The following is a 17,930-nucleotide window of genomic DNA, read 5'->3' on the forward strand; positions in this document are numbered from 1 at the left end:
AAGCTTCATGTGACATACAGCAGTGATGGAATGCACTGGAAGGGACTTTGGGAATTGGTCAAGGCAGAGGAAAAGTTTTATGACTTTTGTGCCCTCCAGATCTTGGTTTGTGTCCCTGAGAATTTATTTTCCTGTGGTTTGTGCCCTTAAACTGGATGGATGAAGCCTTTGAGTTCTGACTCACTAGAATTCAGCTTTTTATTTGTAAAATGGGGGTGATTCCTCTTTCCTGTCTCTTACAGAGGTTTGGGAGAAAATGTGTTGGGAAAAGCTGGAAGTGTGAATTTCCAGGTCTGAGTAAAAAAACTCCTGAGAACTGGAATATTCTTGTAGGTCCGTATGGGAGCACAGCCATGAGGTGAATAATGGGAAAGAAGTAAAAAAAAATGATGAGAATCTTCATTAGGTGTCTTTAATCCCATGCTGGGAGCAGGGCAGGAATTGTGGGAGAAAATTTGTGTAATCCTGCAAAACACAGTAGGAATTTCTGAGTGGAGAAACCATGTAACTCTGTGCTGGAAATGAGGAGTTGTGGGTGGAGAATCTGTGTAATCCTGTTGAAACAGGGCAGGAATTCTGCATGGAGAACCCGTGTAATTCTGCTGAAATAAAGCAGGAATTTTGGGAGAGAAACCATGTAATCCTGCTGAAATAAAGCAGGAATTTTAGGGAGAGAAACCATGTAATCCTGCTGAAATAAAGTGGGAATTTGGGGAGAGAAGCTGTGTAACCCTGGTGAAACAGGGCAGGAATTCTGGGAGAGAACCCATGTTATCCTGCTGAAATAAAGCAGGAATTTTGGGAGAGAACTGTGTAATCCTGGTGAAATAAGGCAGGAATTCTGCATGGAGAATCCATGCAATCCTGGTGAAATAAGGCAGGAATTCTGCATGGAGAACCTGTGTAATCCTGGTGAAATAAGGCAGGAATTCTGCATGGAGAATCCATGTAATCCTGTGAAATAGGGCAGGAATTCTGCATGGAGAACCTGTGTAATCCTGGTGAAATAAGGCAGGAATTCTGCATGGAGAATCCATGTAATCCTGGTGAAATAGGGCAGGAATTGTGGTTATTAAATCCATATAAGGCTGCCTTGGTGTGCTGGTGTTCCTGACTGAGCAGAGCTGTGGTTTCCATTCCTTGTTGATGCTCCAGCCTCCTTCCTTTGGGGCCTGGAGGGAGCTTGGCTGATCCTCAGCTCCCTGATTTCCAGCTGAACATACCCCAGGGATGGATCCAGTGCAGGCTGCTTGTCCTTGAGAAATTCAATATTGATGAAATCCTGGAATGGTCTGGGTTGAAAAGGACCTTAAAGTGCCATGGGCAGGGACACCTTGCACCATCCCAGGCTGCTCCAAACCCCATCCAGCCTGGCCTGGGGCACTCCCAGGGATGGGATGTGACAGCTGGACTCTTTATTGGTGTCCCCCCTCTCATTTTTCCACATTTGAGGTGCCCTGGGGCTCTGAGTTCGTTGTTTCTGCTGCTGCTGGGAGTTTGGGAGTGATGGATGGGGTTTGGGGTTTCTCCCAGCTGCCTGCCTTGCACAGGTTGGTTGATGTCCCCCCTGTCCCCTTCCCCACAAGGTGAGGAGAGTGAGGAATGTTGTGGGAACACAGGAGGTTCCTAATTGCTTGTCTCATTTAGCTGAGTTGAAATCCTGGCTCGCAGCCGCGTGCGGAGGGGAAAAAAAAAAAATAAAAGGGCCAGTGGGCACATCTTGCCAAGGCATGAATTCCTCCTTATAAATTGTCCTAGAGCACCTCAGCCATCTGGGTAACCCAAAATAGATGGTGATGCAGAGGAACAGTGAGTGTGGAAGCAGTTCTGATGTGCAGAATGTCACCTGGAGGATCGCTGTGAGATTGTTTATCCAGCCCACAGGAGTAAACAGACTCTGAGTTTTATACTGGCTGCACCACGACCTGCTTCTGTTTACATTAAAGGGATTAAAAGGGAAGGAAGAGCTGAATTTTTTAACTACAGGAGGAGAGAACAAATCTGGTGTTGGTTTATCGGGGGCTAAATCTAAATTTCAGAGAATCAGAGTGGTTTGGGTTGGGAGGGACTTTAAAACTCATCCCATTCCATCCCCCTGTCCCAGGCTGCTCCAAGCCCTGTCCCACCAGGAGGATCCTCCAGTTTTTAATTGGATTATGACCCACATTGGAGCCTGTCCCCTTAGGAAGTGCTTTGCCTGAAGAGGTGAAGCACATTTGGACCTGCAGCTCCTCCAGCAGTGAAGGTTCTCCACCTTTTGTAGGACCTGTAACTACCCACAGAACACCCAGGCTTTTCCACTCTGCAGAGTTAATTCCCATTTTAACCTCTGCAGGTGCAATATCCTCTTAAGACAAGCCTAAATGTGAATTTGGGAGCTGACTCAGTGGTGCTGGGTGAAACACACACTCAGATCTTTGTAGAGTTAATTCCCATTTTGACCTCTACAAGTGCAATCTTCTTAAGCCAAGCCTAAATGTGAATTTGGGAGCTGACTCAGTGGTGCTGGGTGAAACACACACTCAGATCTTTGTAGAGTTAATTCCCATTTTGACCTCTACAAGTGCAATATCCTCTTAAGCCAAGCCTAAATGGGAATTTGGGAGCTGACTCAGTGGTGCTGGGTGAAACACACACTCAGATCTTTGTCACTGCCCTGAGTCACTGGTGCTGGGCTGGGTGAGGCTTTGCTGGTGATTTGTTGTGACGGGGCTCCCAGAGGCTGTAAAATCTCATTTAATCAGTCTGGTACCTCTGACCCAGCCAAGTGGCTGAAACAGAGCAGCCCCAGCCTGGATGGGAGGAAGCAGAGCTGCTCTGCAGGGGTTGCTGTCAAGCTCAGAGCCTTGAAATTCCCAAGAGAAACACCCCAAGGGGATATAATTAGGCATATATATATTATATATAATATAATTCCATGTCCGAGTTTTATAGTTTGGTCTTTCCTATTAAAACTCCATTTTAAAACTCTGGATTAACAGGAGTTTGAGGGAATAAGGCAGGAGCAAGTCATGCACCACCCAAGCATTGAGTGGTTTGTGTTAATCTCCCTCTGAACACACAAATAAAGTCCCTATCTCTGAAATTTCACAACCAAGTCTCTTCTTCTATCAACCATCTTTATTGCACCAGCACTCAATTCTGAGCAGCTCAGGCATTTTTCATAAATAAAACATTTTTATTATTTGTCTCCATCTTCCCATACAGAAAAGAAGAAAAAGAAAAAGCCCCTTCTTATTCTGTCATCCTTAAAAAATTCATTTCAGATGAATTGTCATCCAGCTGTTTCTCACCCTATAAATCATAGGGGATTATTGGAGATGGAAATGTTCACTTTGGGGAAAGCATGAAGTCCTTCTAGGACTCTGGGACTTTGATAAATGGCAGCTTTTCCTCACAACACCAGGACAGGAACACTGAATTCCCTGAAAATTTTGCAGAGTTGAGGTTTGTCCCTGCAGCTTCTCCAGGAATTTAACCCAGGAATTCAGTCCAGCTTCAGGGGATTGCATCAAACTTCCAAATTATTTCTTTCTCTTCCTCATAATGGAGCTCCTAGGAGCCTTTATCCATTTCTGGCTGGGTTTTTTTTACATTTTATTTTCTGGGAAGGTGATCCAGAGGGAAGGATGAGCTCTTTCCTCTCTGTCCATAATCTCCTTCTTCATATTTTGTAGGACAAGGATCCTCAATTTGGATTTTTTGCAAATCTCAGTGTTGTTCCCCAAATCTGTGAGTTGTTCTGCTCTCTCCTCACCAAATTTGGGTCTGTTTTATTCCCTAAAAGAGTGGGAAATTTGAATATTTGGGAAAACTGGAATAGGGAGGGAGGGAAGCTCAGCCTTAGCCACTGCTGGGAATAAATGTAGTAGAAAATCTGAAATGCTTGAATGAATTTTTTTCTGCAGTGTTGCAGGAGCTCCTATAAAACAACACAAGGTTGAAGGTGTTAATAAAAATGCAATTTCTTCATTATCTGTGGGATATTTGCAGTTAGGAGGACATGATTTGCCTGTGAGCAAAGTCTGGTTTAGGTCAGGCACTTTGCCAGGCTGAAGTTGTGCAAGACAACCCCCCAAAATTGGGAATTAGCAGAGAAATCCCCTTGGAAGGCCATGAAACTCTCACCTGGAATTTCCTGAGATTTTGAGGAATTTCCTGAGAATTTGAGACCAAAGAGGTGAGGAATGATGTAGAAGATAGAACCAAATGTGAGGAATTTCCTGAGGAATTGGGACCAAATGAAGTCATAGGAATAGAATCAAATTTGAGGAATCTTCTTGAGAATTTGAGACCAAATGAGGTTGTAGGAATAGAACTAAATGTGAGGAGTTTCCTGAGGAATTGAGACCAAATGAGGTCGTAGGAATAGAAGCAAATGTGAGAAATTTCCTGAGGAATTGGGACCAAATGAGGTCATAGGAATAGAAGCAAATTTGAGGAATCTTCTTGAGAATTTGAGACCAAATGAAGTTGTAGGAATAGAACCAAATTTGAGGAATTTCCTGAGAATTTGAGACCAAATGAGGTCGTAGAAGGAAAACCACATGTGAGGAATTTTTTGAGGAATTTTTTGAGGAATTGAGACCAAATGTAGTTATAGGAATAGAACCAAATTTGAGAATTTTCTTGACAATTTGAGACCAGATGAGATTGTAGGAGTAGAACCCAACTCTCTTCCCGAAGCTCAGAACTCTCTGGGATGAGGATGCTGCAGAGAATTGCTTGGTTGTGTCTCACACCTCCAGAGTGATGAATTCACTCCAGAATCCTGGGCAGGAGGTCTGGATGTCTCCAGAGGTTTTGTCCATGCTGAGGTGCTTCAAGGAATGTGTCAGCCACAGAATCCCTGAGTGATTTGGGTTGGGAGGGACCTTAAATGCCATCCTGTGCCACCCTCAGGGACACTTTTCACTGTCCCAGGGTGCTCCAAGCCCTGTCCTTGGACACTTCCAGGGATCCAGGGGCAGCCACGGCTGCTCTGGGAATTCCATCCCAGCAGGGAGGAATTCTCCCCAATATTCCACCCAAATCTCCTCTTCTCCAGCTTGAAGCCATTCCCTGTGTCCTGTCACTCCACCCCTTGTAAATGGTCCCTTTTCCATCATCCTTGCTCCCCCTCAGGTCCTGCAAGGCCACAGTTGGGTCCCCCCAGAGCTTCTCCTCTCCAAGCTGGACAATCCCAATTCTCCATGAGCTTCCTGTGTCTGCTCTCCTTCAACAAGAGGGAAATCCTGGACTGTTAGAGAAAAGTGGGATAGCAGCCCCTGGCAGGGAACACAACAATTCCTGAGTGGAAAAGGCCATTCCAGCACTTTCCAGACCTGGGCTGGACATCACCGCAGAGCAAGCACTGCAGTGGGGGCCCTCCAAACCCCCAGATTGCTCTGGGATTTGCAGAGGAATTGAAGTTTTGTGTTCCAGCAGAGGATTGAAGAATTTTGTGTTCCTTGCAGAGGATTCAAGTTTTGTGCTCCTTGCAAAGGGATGAAGAGTTCTGTGCTCCTTGCAAAGAGATTGAATTTTTGTGTTCCTTTAAGCCACATCCACCTGCCTGCAATGGTCACCTGCTCCAAATCCCAATCCTTGTGCTTCCTTCCCCCAAACACCCATTTAAATTCCAGTTTGCTCCTGCCATGTTCAATAATTTAATGTGTTATCAATTTACTCCTCATAGCTGCAGGGAATGACTGATGCTCTGTGCACACACTATGGGCACATCTATGGTTCATAAACAGCTCAAGTTAGGAAATTCTAAATTGTAAATGTATCTAATTATCTCTAATCATAGGCTCACTGTAATTAGTGGGATGCTGGTTCCCCTCTATTTTTAAAGAACAGAGATATTCTGTGTAATAAAACCTCAACAGATTTGTGCCATGGGTATGAAAATAGAACATTGTTAGGTTATTTTTGAGTACAGAAACAACTTTCTGCCCCATTTTCTCAAAGGGATTCCTGTCTGGTGGTTTCACAGGCTGCAGCTTTCCCCTTCTGTTCCTCCATGGCTTCATCTGGAAAATTCTCTGTTTCCTCATCTGTGAAGTTTTGGGTTTTTTTTGGAAGGTAAAATATCATTTAACACTTCCACGTCCCAATCAGGATGGGCCCAGGTTTGCAGGGTGTTTTGTTGGGATGTTTAGGACTGGCCACGTGTTAATTCTTGCTGATTGTCGAGCTGGATTTGTCAATTTTACTTTTTCTATTTTGGGAGCACACAGTAAATATTATCCAATTAATGTGAAGAGCATCCTTCCCTCTCTCCCCATTATTTGTCCTGTGAAACATGATTTGGCATAAATTTTTCTGTGCTAAATTCAGCTTTTCTTTCTGAAGATCAGCTGTTTACAGTAGCTTCCCTATAACACTTTAATTTTCAATTTTGCTCCTTTGAATGCTGCTTTCGCTTCTTCCTGTAAATATTTTGATGCATCTCTGGTTGTTTTCCTTTAAATGTTGTGGGGAAGCGAATGCAGCAGCTGCTTTGGGTGCTTCAGAATTTGAAGTAGTCGAGTTTCATGGGACACACTTTCCCAAAGAAAATTGGTTGTGGTGGAAAAAAAGTGGAAATTGTTTGCCTCAACAGGAGGAGGATGTGCCCTGTGCCTCAGGCTTTGTTTCAACAGGTGATTCCTTGGGAAAGGTGTGGATCTGGATGGGAAAGGATCTTAAATCAGCTCAGCTCATCCCACCTTTCCCTATCCCAGGGTCACCTTTCCCCATCCCAGGGACACTTTCCCTGTTCCAGGGTCACCTTTTCCTATCCCAGTGACACTTTCCCTATCCCAGGGACCCCTTTCCCTATCTCAGGGATCCCTTTCCCTATCTCAGGGACATTTTCCCTGTCCCAGGGATGCCTTTCCCTATCCTAGGGCCACCTTTCCCTATCCCAGGGTCACTTTCCCTGTTCCAGGGTCACCTTTCCCTATCCCAGGGACACCTTTCCCTATCCCAGGGTCACTTTCCCTATCCCAGGGCCACATTTCCTTATCCTAGGGACACTTTCCCCATCCCAGGGATACCTTTCCCTATCTAGGGACCCTTTCCCTATTCCAGGGACACTTTCCCTGTTCCTGGGACACCTTTCTCTGTCCCAGGGTCACCTTTCCCTATGCCAGGGACATCTTTCCCTATCCCAGAGTCACTTTCTCTATTCCAGGGACACTTTCTCTGTCCCAGGGACACCTTTCCCTATCACAGGGACCCTTTCTCTATCCAGGGACACTTTATCCCAGGGACACCTTTCTCTATCCCAGGGACACTTTCCCTATCCAGGGACACTTTCCCTACCCAGGGACACTTTCCTATCCCAGGTAGCTCCAAGCCCTGTCTAGCCTGGCTTTGGACACTTCCAGGGATGGGACAACCCCATCTTCCCAGTGCCAGCCCCTCCTCACCCTCACAGGGAAGGGTTTTCTCCCCAAACCCACCCCACAAATCGCCTTGGGGACGCTGCTGGGGTTCCTGGGGAGGAATCCGAGCAGAGTTTCGGCGGGGGCGAGCGGGATGTGAAAAAATGGGATAAAATCAGCGGGGAATGTGTCCCTGCAGCCCGCTGGGCTGCGGGTGGCAGTGCAGAGCAGGATTTGTGTCCTCGCAGGAATTGTGAGCGTAGGGAGAGGTGATGTGGCAAGGTGAGACTCGGGCTGGGATCCCCACATCCCTCCCTGGGGGATGAGGAGTTGGGGACGCCAGGGATGGTTTGTGTGTGCTCATGGCAATTTGTCCTTCCCGTGAATCAACGCAGCATTTTTTTCTTAATTATTATTTTCTTAATTATTCTGGAGACAGCTCAACCCTAAACCTCCGGGTTTTTTTGGTGATGCAAACCTGCTCGGGAGGAACCCCTGCATTTGTAATAGCTGCCATCCGATTGCCCGGCAATAAAGTGGGACTGTGGCTCCTCAATTCCTTTTTTTTTACGCCTGTGGTGCATGCAGGGCTCTTGGCTCAGCCCCTGCCCTGCAGCAGCCCCAGCACAGGATGCGATTTGGGCAGGGGGACATCTCTGGGTGGCGAGGGGACAGCGGCTGACGGAGCTGTGGCCTGGAGCTTTCCCTGAGGGAGCTGTGCCTGTGCACAATCGGGCTGTTTGAATTGATGCTGCAGCTTAAACAGACATAAAGCAACTCTTTCATGTGCCAGCCGCGGTTGCCTTGGCTCTTGGCAGCGGCTCCCGGTGTGGGCAGTGCGAGGATTGAAATGCAGAGGGGACAGAGGGACAGACAAGGAGGATTGAGCCCAGATCTGCGAGCCCCCTCGATATATAATTTGTTTTTTTTTAGCTGTCAAATAAGCTCATTCAAGGCAACCGGAACACGGCCGAAGAAGGGGGTTTTGCAGCAAGAAACTGCAGCAAATGCGAAGCCGGGGAGCAGGGGGATGGGTGCCAGGGCAGCCCCCGAGGTGGCCCCGGCCAGGCCCAGGGGGAGCGGCCCGGGCCCGCTCTGGGAACCGGGGCACCGGCCCGGCCCCGCATCCCGCGGGGAGCGGGGGAAATTGGGATGGACGGGGGAAAGGGGATAACAGGGCTGGAGAAGGGGCGTGTGGGGGCTGGCAGACACCCCCTGTGTTCCCCAGGGGTTTGGGGAGAGCGCGGCTCCGAGCCTGTCACGAACGTGAAGTCGGTGCTTGGCGAGGAGGGAGGAGGGGGAGCATGCTCGAGCGTTCCAGAGTGCCTTTTTCTTCGTTATTTATTTATTTCCTTAAGCTCTGGTGTCATGTTCGAGTTGTTTTCCTTGTCCCTGGATCTGAGCATCATTAGCAAGATAATGAAGTTCCCGAATGTGGCGTTAAGTGGCTGCATTCCCATTCCTCCCTCCCTTTTCCCCATCTTGCCTGCAGCTCCAGGGACGGCGTACCGGAGATGTTAAAACAAAAACAAGGGGAGGTGCTGCTGGTGATGGGGGAAAAAGGGGCTCTGCCAGCCCTGCCAAGCCCCCCTGTTAGCTCGGGGGAGGGGGGCACAGCCTTTCCCACCTCCGGGATGCCCCTGGACCAGTCCCACCAGTATCAGGGAGCCGAGCTGCGAGGACAAGGCACAGACAGGGAAAAGGGAGGGGAGGGGGGGGGTTCTGTCGTGATCCGTGTTTGCAACAAAATTCGCCTCATCACAAGAATTGTGTCAATAGCATCAGGTTGTTTATGGGGGAAGGGGGGGTGAGTAACAGGAAATGGGGGTGGGGGGGCTCGTTCCTTATCAAGAAAGCTGGAGTATCAAAAATAAACGCGCTGTGGGGCTGGATGCCGGGTTTGGGGTGGTAACACAGCATCCCCCCCCCCCACCCCCGCCCGGCATCCAGAGAGGGAACAAAGCTCCGGGAACGATTAATCAAGTGGCTTAATAAAAAAAAAAAAAAAAAAAAAAAAAAAAAAAAAAGAAGAAAAAAAAAAAAAAAGAAGTATAAATCCCTGCGGGCTGCGTGGTGCTGGTGGTGCTGCTGCTGCCGAGGAGCTGGCTCTGAGACAGCCACCGGGAGGGACGCGCCAGCCCTCCCCTGCTCTCCTCTCCTCTCTTCTCCCTCTCCTCGCCTTCCCTCTCCTCTCCTCTCCCGAGCTGCTGCCACACTTGGTTCATTCCAGCTGCAGAAGCTCAGAGCCTTCCATGCGGTGGGATTTTTTTTTTTCCTCCTCCCGGGCTGAAAAAAAAAAATTAAGGGGAAAAAAAAAAATAAATCAAAATCACAAGCCTGACCCGCTTCCCCTTCACCTCCCCCCTCCTCCTTCCTTTCTCCTCTTCATCCAGCCGAGCCGAGGACTATCCCAATCGCCGAGGGGAAGGAAGAAAGGGGGAAAAACCCAAGAGCGGCGAGCAGCGGACCCCCAGCACGCCCCATTGGTGCCGCTGCCCTTTGACATGCAACCTTCCTTGGGATGGGACCGGCCGGGATGCAGCTGCAGCTTCGGGAGGCACTGCTGGCAGCTGGGCATGGTGGCACTGCTGGCGGCCGAGGGCAGCGCCTGGAGCCGGGCACTGCTGCTCTCGCTGGGGCTGCTGGCAGGATCGGCCATGGGTGAGTGCCGCGGGCAACTTCGGCCGGAGAGCTCCGGATCCAGCAGCGGCTCCGCGGGGATGGAGCCCCGGAGGGAGCGGGTGCGGGGGTGGCACTGGGGGGTGGCACTCGGGGGGTGGCACTGAGGTGGTGGCACTGGGGTGTGTGGCACTGGGGTGTGTGGCACTGGGTGTGTGGCACTGAGGTGGTGGCACTCACTGGGGTGTGTGGCACTGAGTGGTAGCACTGAGCTGTGTGGTACTGGGGTGGTGGCACTGGGGTGGTAGCAATAGGCTGGTTCGGCACTGGGATGATAGCACTGTGGTGGTGGCACTGAGGTGGTGGCACTGGGGTGTGTGGCACTGGGGTCTGTGGCACTGGGGTGGTAGCAATAGGCTGGTTCGGCACTGGGATGATAGCACTGTGGTGGTGGCACTGAGGTGGTGGCACTGAGGTGGTGGCTCTGGGGTCTGTGGCACTGGGGTGGTAGCAATAGGCTGTTCAGCACTGGGATGATAGCACTGAGGTGGTGGCACTGAGCTCTGTGCCACTAGGGTGATGGCACCAGAGTGGTGGCAATAGGCTGTGTGCCACTGGAGTGATGGCACTGGGCTGTGGGGGTGATGGCAGTGGTCAGTGTGCCCCTGGGGTGTGTGACACTGAGGGGGTGGCACTGAGCTGTGTGGTACTGGGGTGGTGGCTCTGGGGTCTGTGGCACTGGGGTGGTGGCTATAGGCTGTGTGGCACTAGAGTGGTGACACTGGGATAATGGCAGTAGGTTGTGTGCCACTGGGGTGATAGCACTGTGGTGGTGGCATTAGAGTGGTGGCACTGGGGTGGTAGCAGTCGGCTGTTTGGCACTGGGATGATAGCACTGTGGTGGTGGCACTGAGGTGCTGGCAATAGGCTGTGTGCCACTGGGGTGGTGACACTGGGATGGTGGCACTGGGGTGCTGGCAATAGGCTGTGTGCCACTGGGTGGTGACACTGGATGGTGGCACTGGGGTGCTGGCAATAGGCTGTGTGCTACTGGGGTGGTGACACTGGGATGGTGGCACTGGGGTGCTGGCAATAGGCTGTGTGCCACTGGGTGGTGGCACTGGGATGGTGGCACTGGGGTGCTGGCAATAGGCTGTATGCTACTGGGTGGTGGACACTGGGGTGGTGGCACTGGGGTGGTGGCATGGGGTGCTGGCAATAGTCTGTGTGCTACTGGGTGGTGACACTGGGGTGCTGGCAATAGGCTGTGTGCCACTGTGGTGGTGGCACTGGGTGCTGGCAATAGGCTGTGTGCTGCTGGGGTGGTGACACTGGGGTGGTGGCACTGGGGTGCTGGCACACTCTGCCCTGGCACCTCGGGCACAGCACTGAGGGTGTTTGATCCAGGCTCTGGAGCTGCATCCTTCCGGAGCAGCAGCAGCAGTTTTCTCCCAGTGCTGCCGTGTGAGGAAGGCTCTGGCTCTCCATGATCTCATTCCCCTGCTCTGCTGGGTCAGGTTTGGGATGAGCTGCTTCAGGAGCTGCTGATGTGCAGCATGACTGTGAAAAATGCCAGCACTGCTCTCCCCTCTGCCTTTCCCTGGCATCTTAATTCAGGATTTCACTACCCTGCTGCTTGCCCACAGCTGATAGAACAGATTTCTGGATGCCTTGCATGAAGATGGAAGCACTTTCCTCCTTTTCCTCCTGCCTTCCCAGTTGAAGATCTCTTATACATGAGCTCGCTGGCCTCAGCAGCCCGGTTTTTATGAAATATGCATGTTTGGGCTTGAAAGCAGAAGAAGACTTGAATTTGGGGGCAGTTTGCTTGTGTCTCCTGCCTCATTTCCACAGCTGCCCTTGCAGCCAAAGCAGATCCAGGGAGTGAAGTTTATTTCTGGTGTAAACAGCAAATATTTAGGGACTGTCCTTCTGTGTGTGTAGGAGGGGGAAGAGTGGGAGAGCCGAGTGCTTGGCAGTGGCTGCTCTCCACACTGTGCAGTGCCCCCATTTCCAAGTTTCCAAGTCCTGTTGTCTTGTCTGCTGTATCCTAGGCTGGAGGAATGTGTGTTTGGGTGTTGATGTGTATGAAAGCTCCTTGGCTTTGGATTTTTTGTTGGGTTTTTTTGTTTTTTTGGGTTTTTTGTTTGGTTTTTTTGGTTTTTTTTGGAGGAAAAATTTTATCTGGAATGCAAGGCTGATTTTATTATGTAAGGCAGGTTTCCTATCAGGGGCTGGGGGATGAGGATTAACTGCTGCTCCTGAACACTCTTGCAGTGGAGCTGAACAGTTCTGCTGACTGGGAGCATCTGTTAGGAAAGGCTGTAAACCCACCCAAACAACCTACAGGTCCTTAATAAAGGCTGAATATTTCTTTTGGTGGCTATTTTTCATCTCTTCAGCATGAACATTCAGCCTGTGCACAGAGGAAAACCATTCCAGCAGCTTCTGTTGAGCTTTCCTCATGCAAGCAGACTGATGGAGAGATACCTAAATCTCAGATTTACTCTACCAGGGGCTTACAGCTTTTTCTCTTCTTCTGAGCTGTCCATGGCTTACTCATACTGGATCTTCACTCTGTACCTCGCTGAGCATTTAATCCTTTCTTCTCAGGCCCCTGCTCCCTCCTGTCTGCATTTTGAGCTCTCTGTTCTGGATCCTTCAGCCAGAGGTTGCTGCTCTGGGTTGTTTTGCTTTGTGAGCAGAAGACCTGCGAAAGCTTTTTAGCCCTCAGATTTTTTATCTGCATCAGAGCCGGAGGCATTGATCAATAAGTCCCCTCTTTAGATTCTGAAACCCCAGCAAGGATGTTTTTGTGAGAGCAGGATGCCAGCTTGGGCGTCAGTGCCTGGTGCTGGGTACGCAGGGAGGGAGGGGAGGCGCCCACCCTCTGCAGGGTCACCGTGGGTTTGGGGTTTGATTTCAGTCCCAGGAAATCGTTTCAGCCTGTTCTGAATGCTGAACCCCTGTGGAACAAAAAGTTCCAAGAGCTCCGAGCTCTCCCGTTCTGGGGCTGTGCAGGGAGCAGTAGCCAGCAGCTCCCATAGTGTGGCAGCAGAGCCGTGTGTGTGGAGCCATCGGGCAGGAATTCACAGAAAAAGGGGGAGAAGCCCTGCTCCCATCACATCAGCTGGGCCCTGCCTGCCCAGAAATGTCCTTCTGAAACCCAGCCCGGGGTTTGGGGTGCCCTGAGGGGCTGCCATGTCCAAGGGCAGGGTGATGGAGCTTCCCTTGGGGGAAGGATGGAGCTGGAGCGGAGGGAAGGTGGTGCCTGGTGATGGGAACTTCACTGTGCTTATGGAAGTGCTTTGTGAGGTTCTCCCTTCCAGTCTGAAGTTTATTGTGCCTATGGAAGTGCTTTGTGTCAGGAAAATCCATCCACAAACAGCAGAGGGTTGTGTCCAAAAAGGAGACAGAGGAGTCCTGGAACTTTATTCCAATCAAGGGAGAGGCCATGGGGCATCCCCTGGGGTCTCTCCAGTTTTTGGAGGCTGCAGCCTCCTTTTTATCCCAATTTCCCAGCTGCATTTCCCTTCTCTCTGTCCCCATTGCTGAGGTACTTGAGAGGTTCAGACTTCCCAGAACACCTGATCCCAAAGATTCCCCTCTAATGTACAACCCTCCCTTTTCATTTCTAATTCTTATGGAATTTAGGGGTTTTTCCCCATTTCTGAGGTACTTGAGAGGTTCAGACTTCCTAAAACACCTGATCCCAAAGATTCCTCTCTAATGTACAACCCTCTCTTTGAATTTCTAATTCTTAAGGAATTTAGGGGTTTTTCTTCCCCATTGTTTCTTTCATCTTTCAATGTCCAATTTCATTTCTCAGCAAACCTAAAGTTTATTTGTAAAATCAAATCTCTTTTTCCATTCACCCATCAGTGGAATCCTTCCCATTGTTCCTTTTATCTCCCAGTGCTGGTTTTATCTCCCAGCAGACCTCACAGCTGGTTTGGAAAGACAAATCCACGGTTCCTCTCATTTGTGAGGTTCCCCCTTCCAGTTTGAAGTTTCTTATGGCTGTGGAAGTGCTTTGTGAGCTTCTCCCTTGCAGTTTGAAGGCTGCAGTGGTGTTTTCACGGGGGTAAAATCAGCACAGGGCTCTGGATTTGCCTTTGGCTGTGGGTTGGTGCTGAGCCCTGCCTGGCCTCTGGAGTGTGGTGGTTCTGGAATTCTGTCTGGTTGATTCTGGAATTCTGTCTGATGGTTCTGGAATTCTGTCTGGTTGATTCTGGAATTCTGTCTGTTGGTTTCTGGAATTCTGTCTGTTGTTCTGGAATTCTGTCTGGTTGATTCTGGAATTCTGTCCTGTTGGTTCTGGAATTCTGTCTGTTGGTTCTGGAATTCTGTCTGTTGGTTCTGGAGTCTGTCTGTTGATTGTGAGCACACAGCTCAGCAGTGCTGCTCACCCCTTTGGTGCTTTCTGGGGAATCAGCTCAGCTCCAGCACTGCAGGGTCCATCAGGGGCATGTGTGGGCCCCATGGGTGTGGATAAACACAGATAAAACACATTTTAATGGCCTGTTCTAAAAGGGTCTTGACACCATTATTTACACACTGTGCTTTATTAGTCAGCACCTTGCTTGCAACTGGGTTAAGGGAGGATGCAGCAGCTTGAAACAGCAGCACATCAATTTTAAACCCCTGTAATTATTATTTTTTCTTGATGGAAAACAGTTTTTTCCAGACTTCTAAAGAGTGGACGAGCAGGAAGCTGCTTGTGAATTTTGTTTATGATGGATTTGTGTCCCAGGTGTGGCTGAGCTGTTGACCAGGGGATGTCAGTGCTGTGGGATGAGCAGAACCGAGCGTTCCTCAATTCTCTGCACTCAGGGAATGGTTCCTGCTCTTCCAGCAGCATTCCAGGGATTTCCAGCCATGGAATTATTGCTGCCCTTCTCTGCTTTCTGAGAGCCCAGCTGGGTGGGAAATGCCAAATTTCACAGCTGTGCTTCTGTTCCTGCTGCTGCCCTCCCAACCCCTGCCAGAATTTGGCCTGGATCTTGACCAGAGGAAATTGTTATGATAATGTTGAGGGTTAGTTGGGGGCAAGGTCAGGCAGCCTTAACTGGTTTTGAGCCCATAGCATTGCAAGAAAAGTCTTTTTAACTCCATTTTTATCAGGAGTATCCTGAGACACGGGGCTGGAGTAATTTTTCACAGGCTTTAGTGAAATTATAACAAAGCTCTGTTTAGCTGAGTGGATTTTAAATAATACTTCTTTACTCTCCTCCATGTTTCCAGGCATTGGGAGGTTCAGAAACACCATGAATAGGCCTAAATTTAAATTAGGCTTTTTTTTTTTTTTTTTTTCCAACAGAAAATAGAGCAAATTCAAATGGAAGGGGAGAGATAAGACTTTAAGGGCTACAAAAATAAAAAAAAAAAAAAAAAAAGGGAAATGATTAAGTAGTAAAGATTCTCTACTGCTGGAATTGTTGAGTGCAGCATTGAGCTGTCTCTTTGACATCCACAGAAATGTCAGAGGTGCTGGAATCCCATTGATTGGCTCCAATATCCAGTGAGGAATGATGGGAAGGGAAAGGGAATCAGGATTTAAGGGGATTTAAACCAGGTGAGGCTTTTTGGTGTGTGAATTACCAGCAGTGTCATTACCTGAGGTGTAAACACCCAAAATCCCGGGGTCACTGAGGCTGGAAAAGCCCTCCCAGGTGACAGAGTCCAAGCTGTGCCCAATCCCCACCTTGTCCCCAGCCCAGAGCACTGAGTGTCACATCCAGGCCTCCTTGGACGCCTCCAGGGATGAGATTTCAGCACCTCCCTGGGCAGTTCTGATGTCTGACCACCCTCTCCATGCAGAAATTCCTCCTGGATACACCTGGAGGTGGCCCTTGTGGGCGTAGGGAACATTCTAAACTATCAACAAGCATTGCGTGTAATTCTGGAGGGCTGGAGGTGGAAATCACAGCCCAGAGGGGCTTTTATCCAGTGCTGCCTGAATTCTGCTTGCCAAGCAAGGATTGCCTTAGCAGGACACCACGAAAAGGCCACCAGTGCCACCAGAGCCAGCCTGGTTTGTGTGGGCACCACCTGGGCAGGACTGGAGCTGCAGCCAAGTCCTCACCAAAAAAACTTCTCCATCCTTGCTGATGTTTCAGCTTTTTCTTCTGTTAATCCTGGGTGTCCTCAGAAGGCAGCTCCTCTTTCCATCCAACCTGCAGGAAACCCACAGCACCCCATTTCCTGCTGGTCCAAAGGCATTCCCCTCCTGTTTCCCTCCTGGGCAGAGCAGTGGGTGCTCCAGGAGGTGCTGGAAGTCAGGAAGGAGGCAGGAGCAGGAGGGCCTGGCCAAGGTCACCCAGCAGGAGCAGCCTGGATGTCACTCCTGCGTCATCCCACGCTGAGCACCAGCACGGGGATGTGATGCTGCAGCTCCTGAGGTGGTTTTTGAGAAGCCTCCCTGCTGCAGATGAGGCTGGAGCTGTGTCTGTGCAAAGGCATTTCACAGTGGTTACACTGGAACAGAACAATTCCTGCATCCATTTATCAAAATGTCTGTGATTCCCATTTCCAGACAGATAAACCAACGGTGAATCTCAAATAAAGGTGTCTTTGTCCAGAACATTATAACACAAAAGGAAGGCAAGATTTGTTCCTCTGACCTCTGGGATGGGAAGTCTGTTCTGCCCTGCTGAAATGGCTTTATTTGGGTTTCATCCACCTGCCTTTGCTTTGTTTCAGTGGAGCATTTTACCTGGCCCTCAGCTGTCACTTCAGCGCAGAGCAGGGCACGGTCACAGGCTGATAATCCCAGCCCCAGCTGCATGAGGAGGTGCAAGGAGGGCTGGAATAGCCAAGGAAGATGAGTTAATCACAGGCAGAGAATTAACCACAACTGGGGATTTGCTGCTTCAGTGCTCTGCTGTTATTTGCACACTCCCCTGACTCGCAGACGTTGTCAGAGCCCAGTTCCTGCTGCCTCCCATGGCTGGGGCACTTGGGGATCTTCCCTTCCCCATCCCTATGTGAAAAATCCACATTTTATTGTTGGCTTTTTGCAAATATTCAAATGAATATTGTCTGTGTTATGTTAGAAAGTGATGCTGTATTAATTTTTTTAAGTAGCGTGTTAAATATAGTTGTAGGTTATAACAAAATGTTAAAATAGAAACTAAGTATGTGGGTTTTTTTTTTTTTAAAGAAAAAATATCCCACAGACATAAGGTACTTGCACCAGGTAACAGCCACAGATCACCTAAATCCTTCAGAGAAAAAGAATTTATTGCTTCATTATCAGAAGAAACGAACTTTTTTCACTGACAGGATTCAAAGGAAGAAGTTGGCACTGCCCAGACAGAATCCTGTGTTTGAATGGAATTTCTGCATCATGAATGAGGTGTATGAATATGCAACAGGCTGTTGGTTTGAAGGGTTAATCCTCTGTTAATTTGGGTCCTTTTTTGGGCTTGTTTTGCCCAGAAAAGGTACCTGGACTGTCTGAAACTCTTTGTTTCTATTGTCTCATATTGTCCTAAATCCTAATTGTCTAAATTTTTATTACTCTAGTTATATTGCTATTTCTATAACCATTTTATTACTATGAAACTTCTAAAATTTTAAAAAGCAAGTGATTGCGTTTTTTCACACCTACAACAGGGATAAACAGAATTTGCAAAATGATTTACAGATTTATTCTGCAGAGAGAGAGAGAGAGAGATCTTGGGATGTTTGTGAGGAGCTTTCAGCAGGTACAAATTGCACGAGGTTGATTAACTGCTCAACTTTTATGTGCTCTTGTTTCTCTCCCTTGATTGCATGGAGGGAATTCAACCATTTCATGTACAATTTGGGATTAATTGTGAATGACATTTTGAGGTGAAAGTTGTCTGTCTGCCACTGAACTTCAAGGAGTATTGTCAAAAAAAGTCAGGAATAAAACCAAGTGCTGCTTCTGTTGCAGGAAGGCTTTTGCACAGCTCCTGTAATTTGCACAGAATT

General features: G+C 48.9%; 1 protein-coding gene across 3 annotated transcripts in view; it reads left to right on the forward strand.

Annotated features, from left to right (window-relative positions):
- Nucleotides 1-9,363: 9,363 nt before the first annotated feature.
- Nucleotides 9,364-17,930, forward strand: part of CSMD2 (CUB and Sushi multiple domains 2) — a 248,594-nt gene continuing 240,027 nt past the window's right edge. For 2 of the 3 annotated variants that reach the window (XM_054517183.1, XM_054517184.1), the window contains exon 1: nt 9,620-10,013. In XM_054517183.1, coding sequence (XP_054373158.1) covers nt 9,857-10,013 — 157 coding nt within the window. In that variant the 5' untranslated portion in view covers nt 9,620-9,856. The other variant, XM_036396894.2, reaches the window with a different exon arrangement.

The sequence above is a fragment of the Molothrus ater genome, chromosome 24 (assembly GCF_012460135.2).
Source record: "Molothrus ater isolate BHLD 08-10-18 breed brown headed cowbird chromosome 24, BPBGC_Mater_1.1, whole genome shotgun sequence".
NCBI lineage: Eukaryota > Metazoa > Chordata > Aves > Passeriformes > Icteridae > Molothrus > Molothrus ater.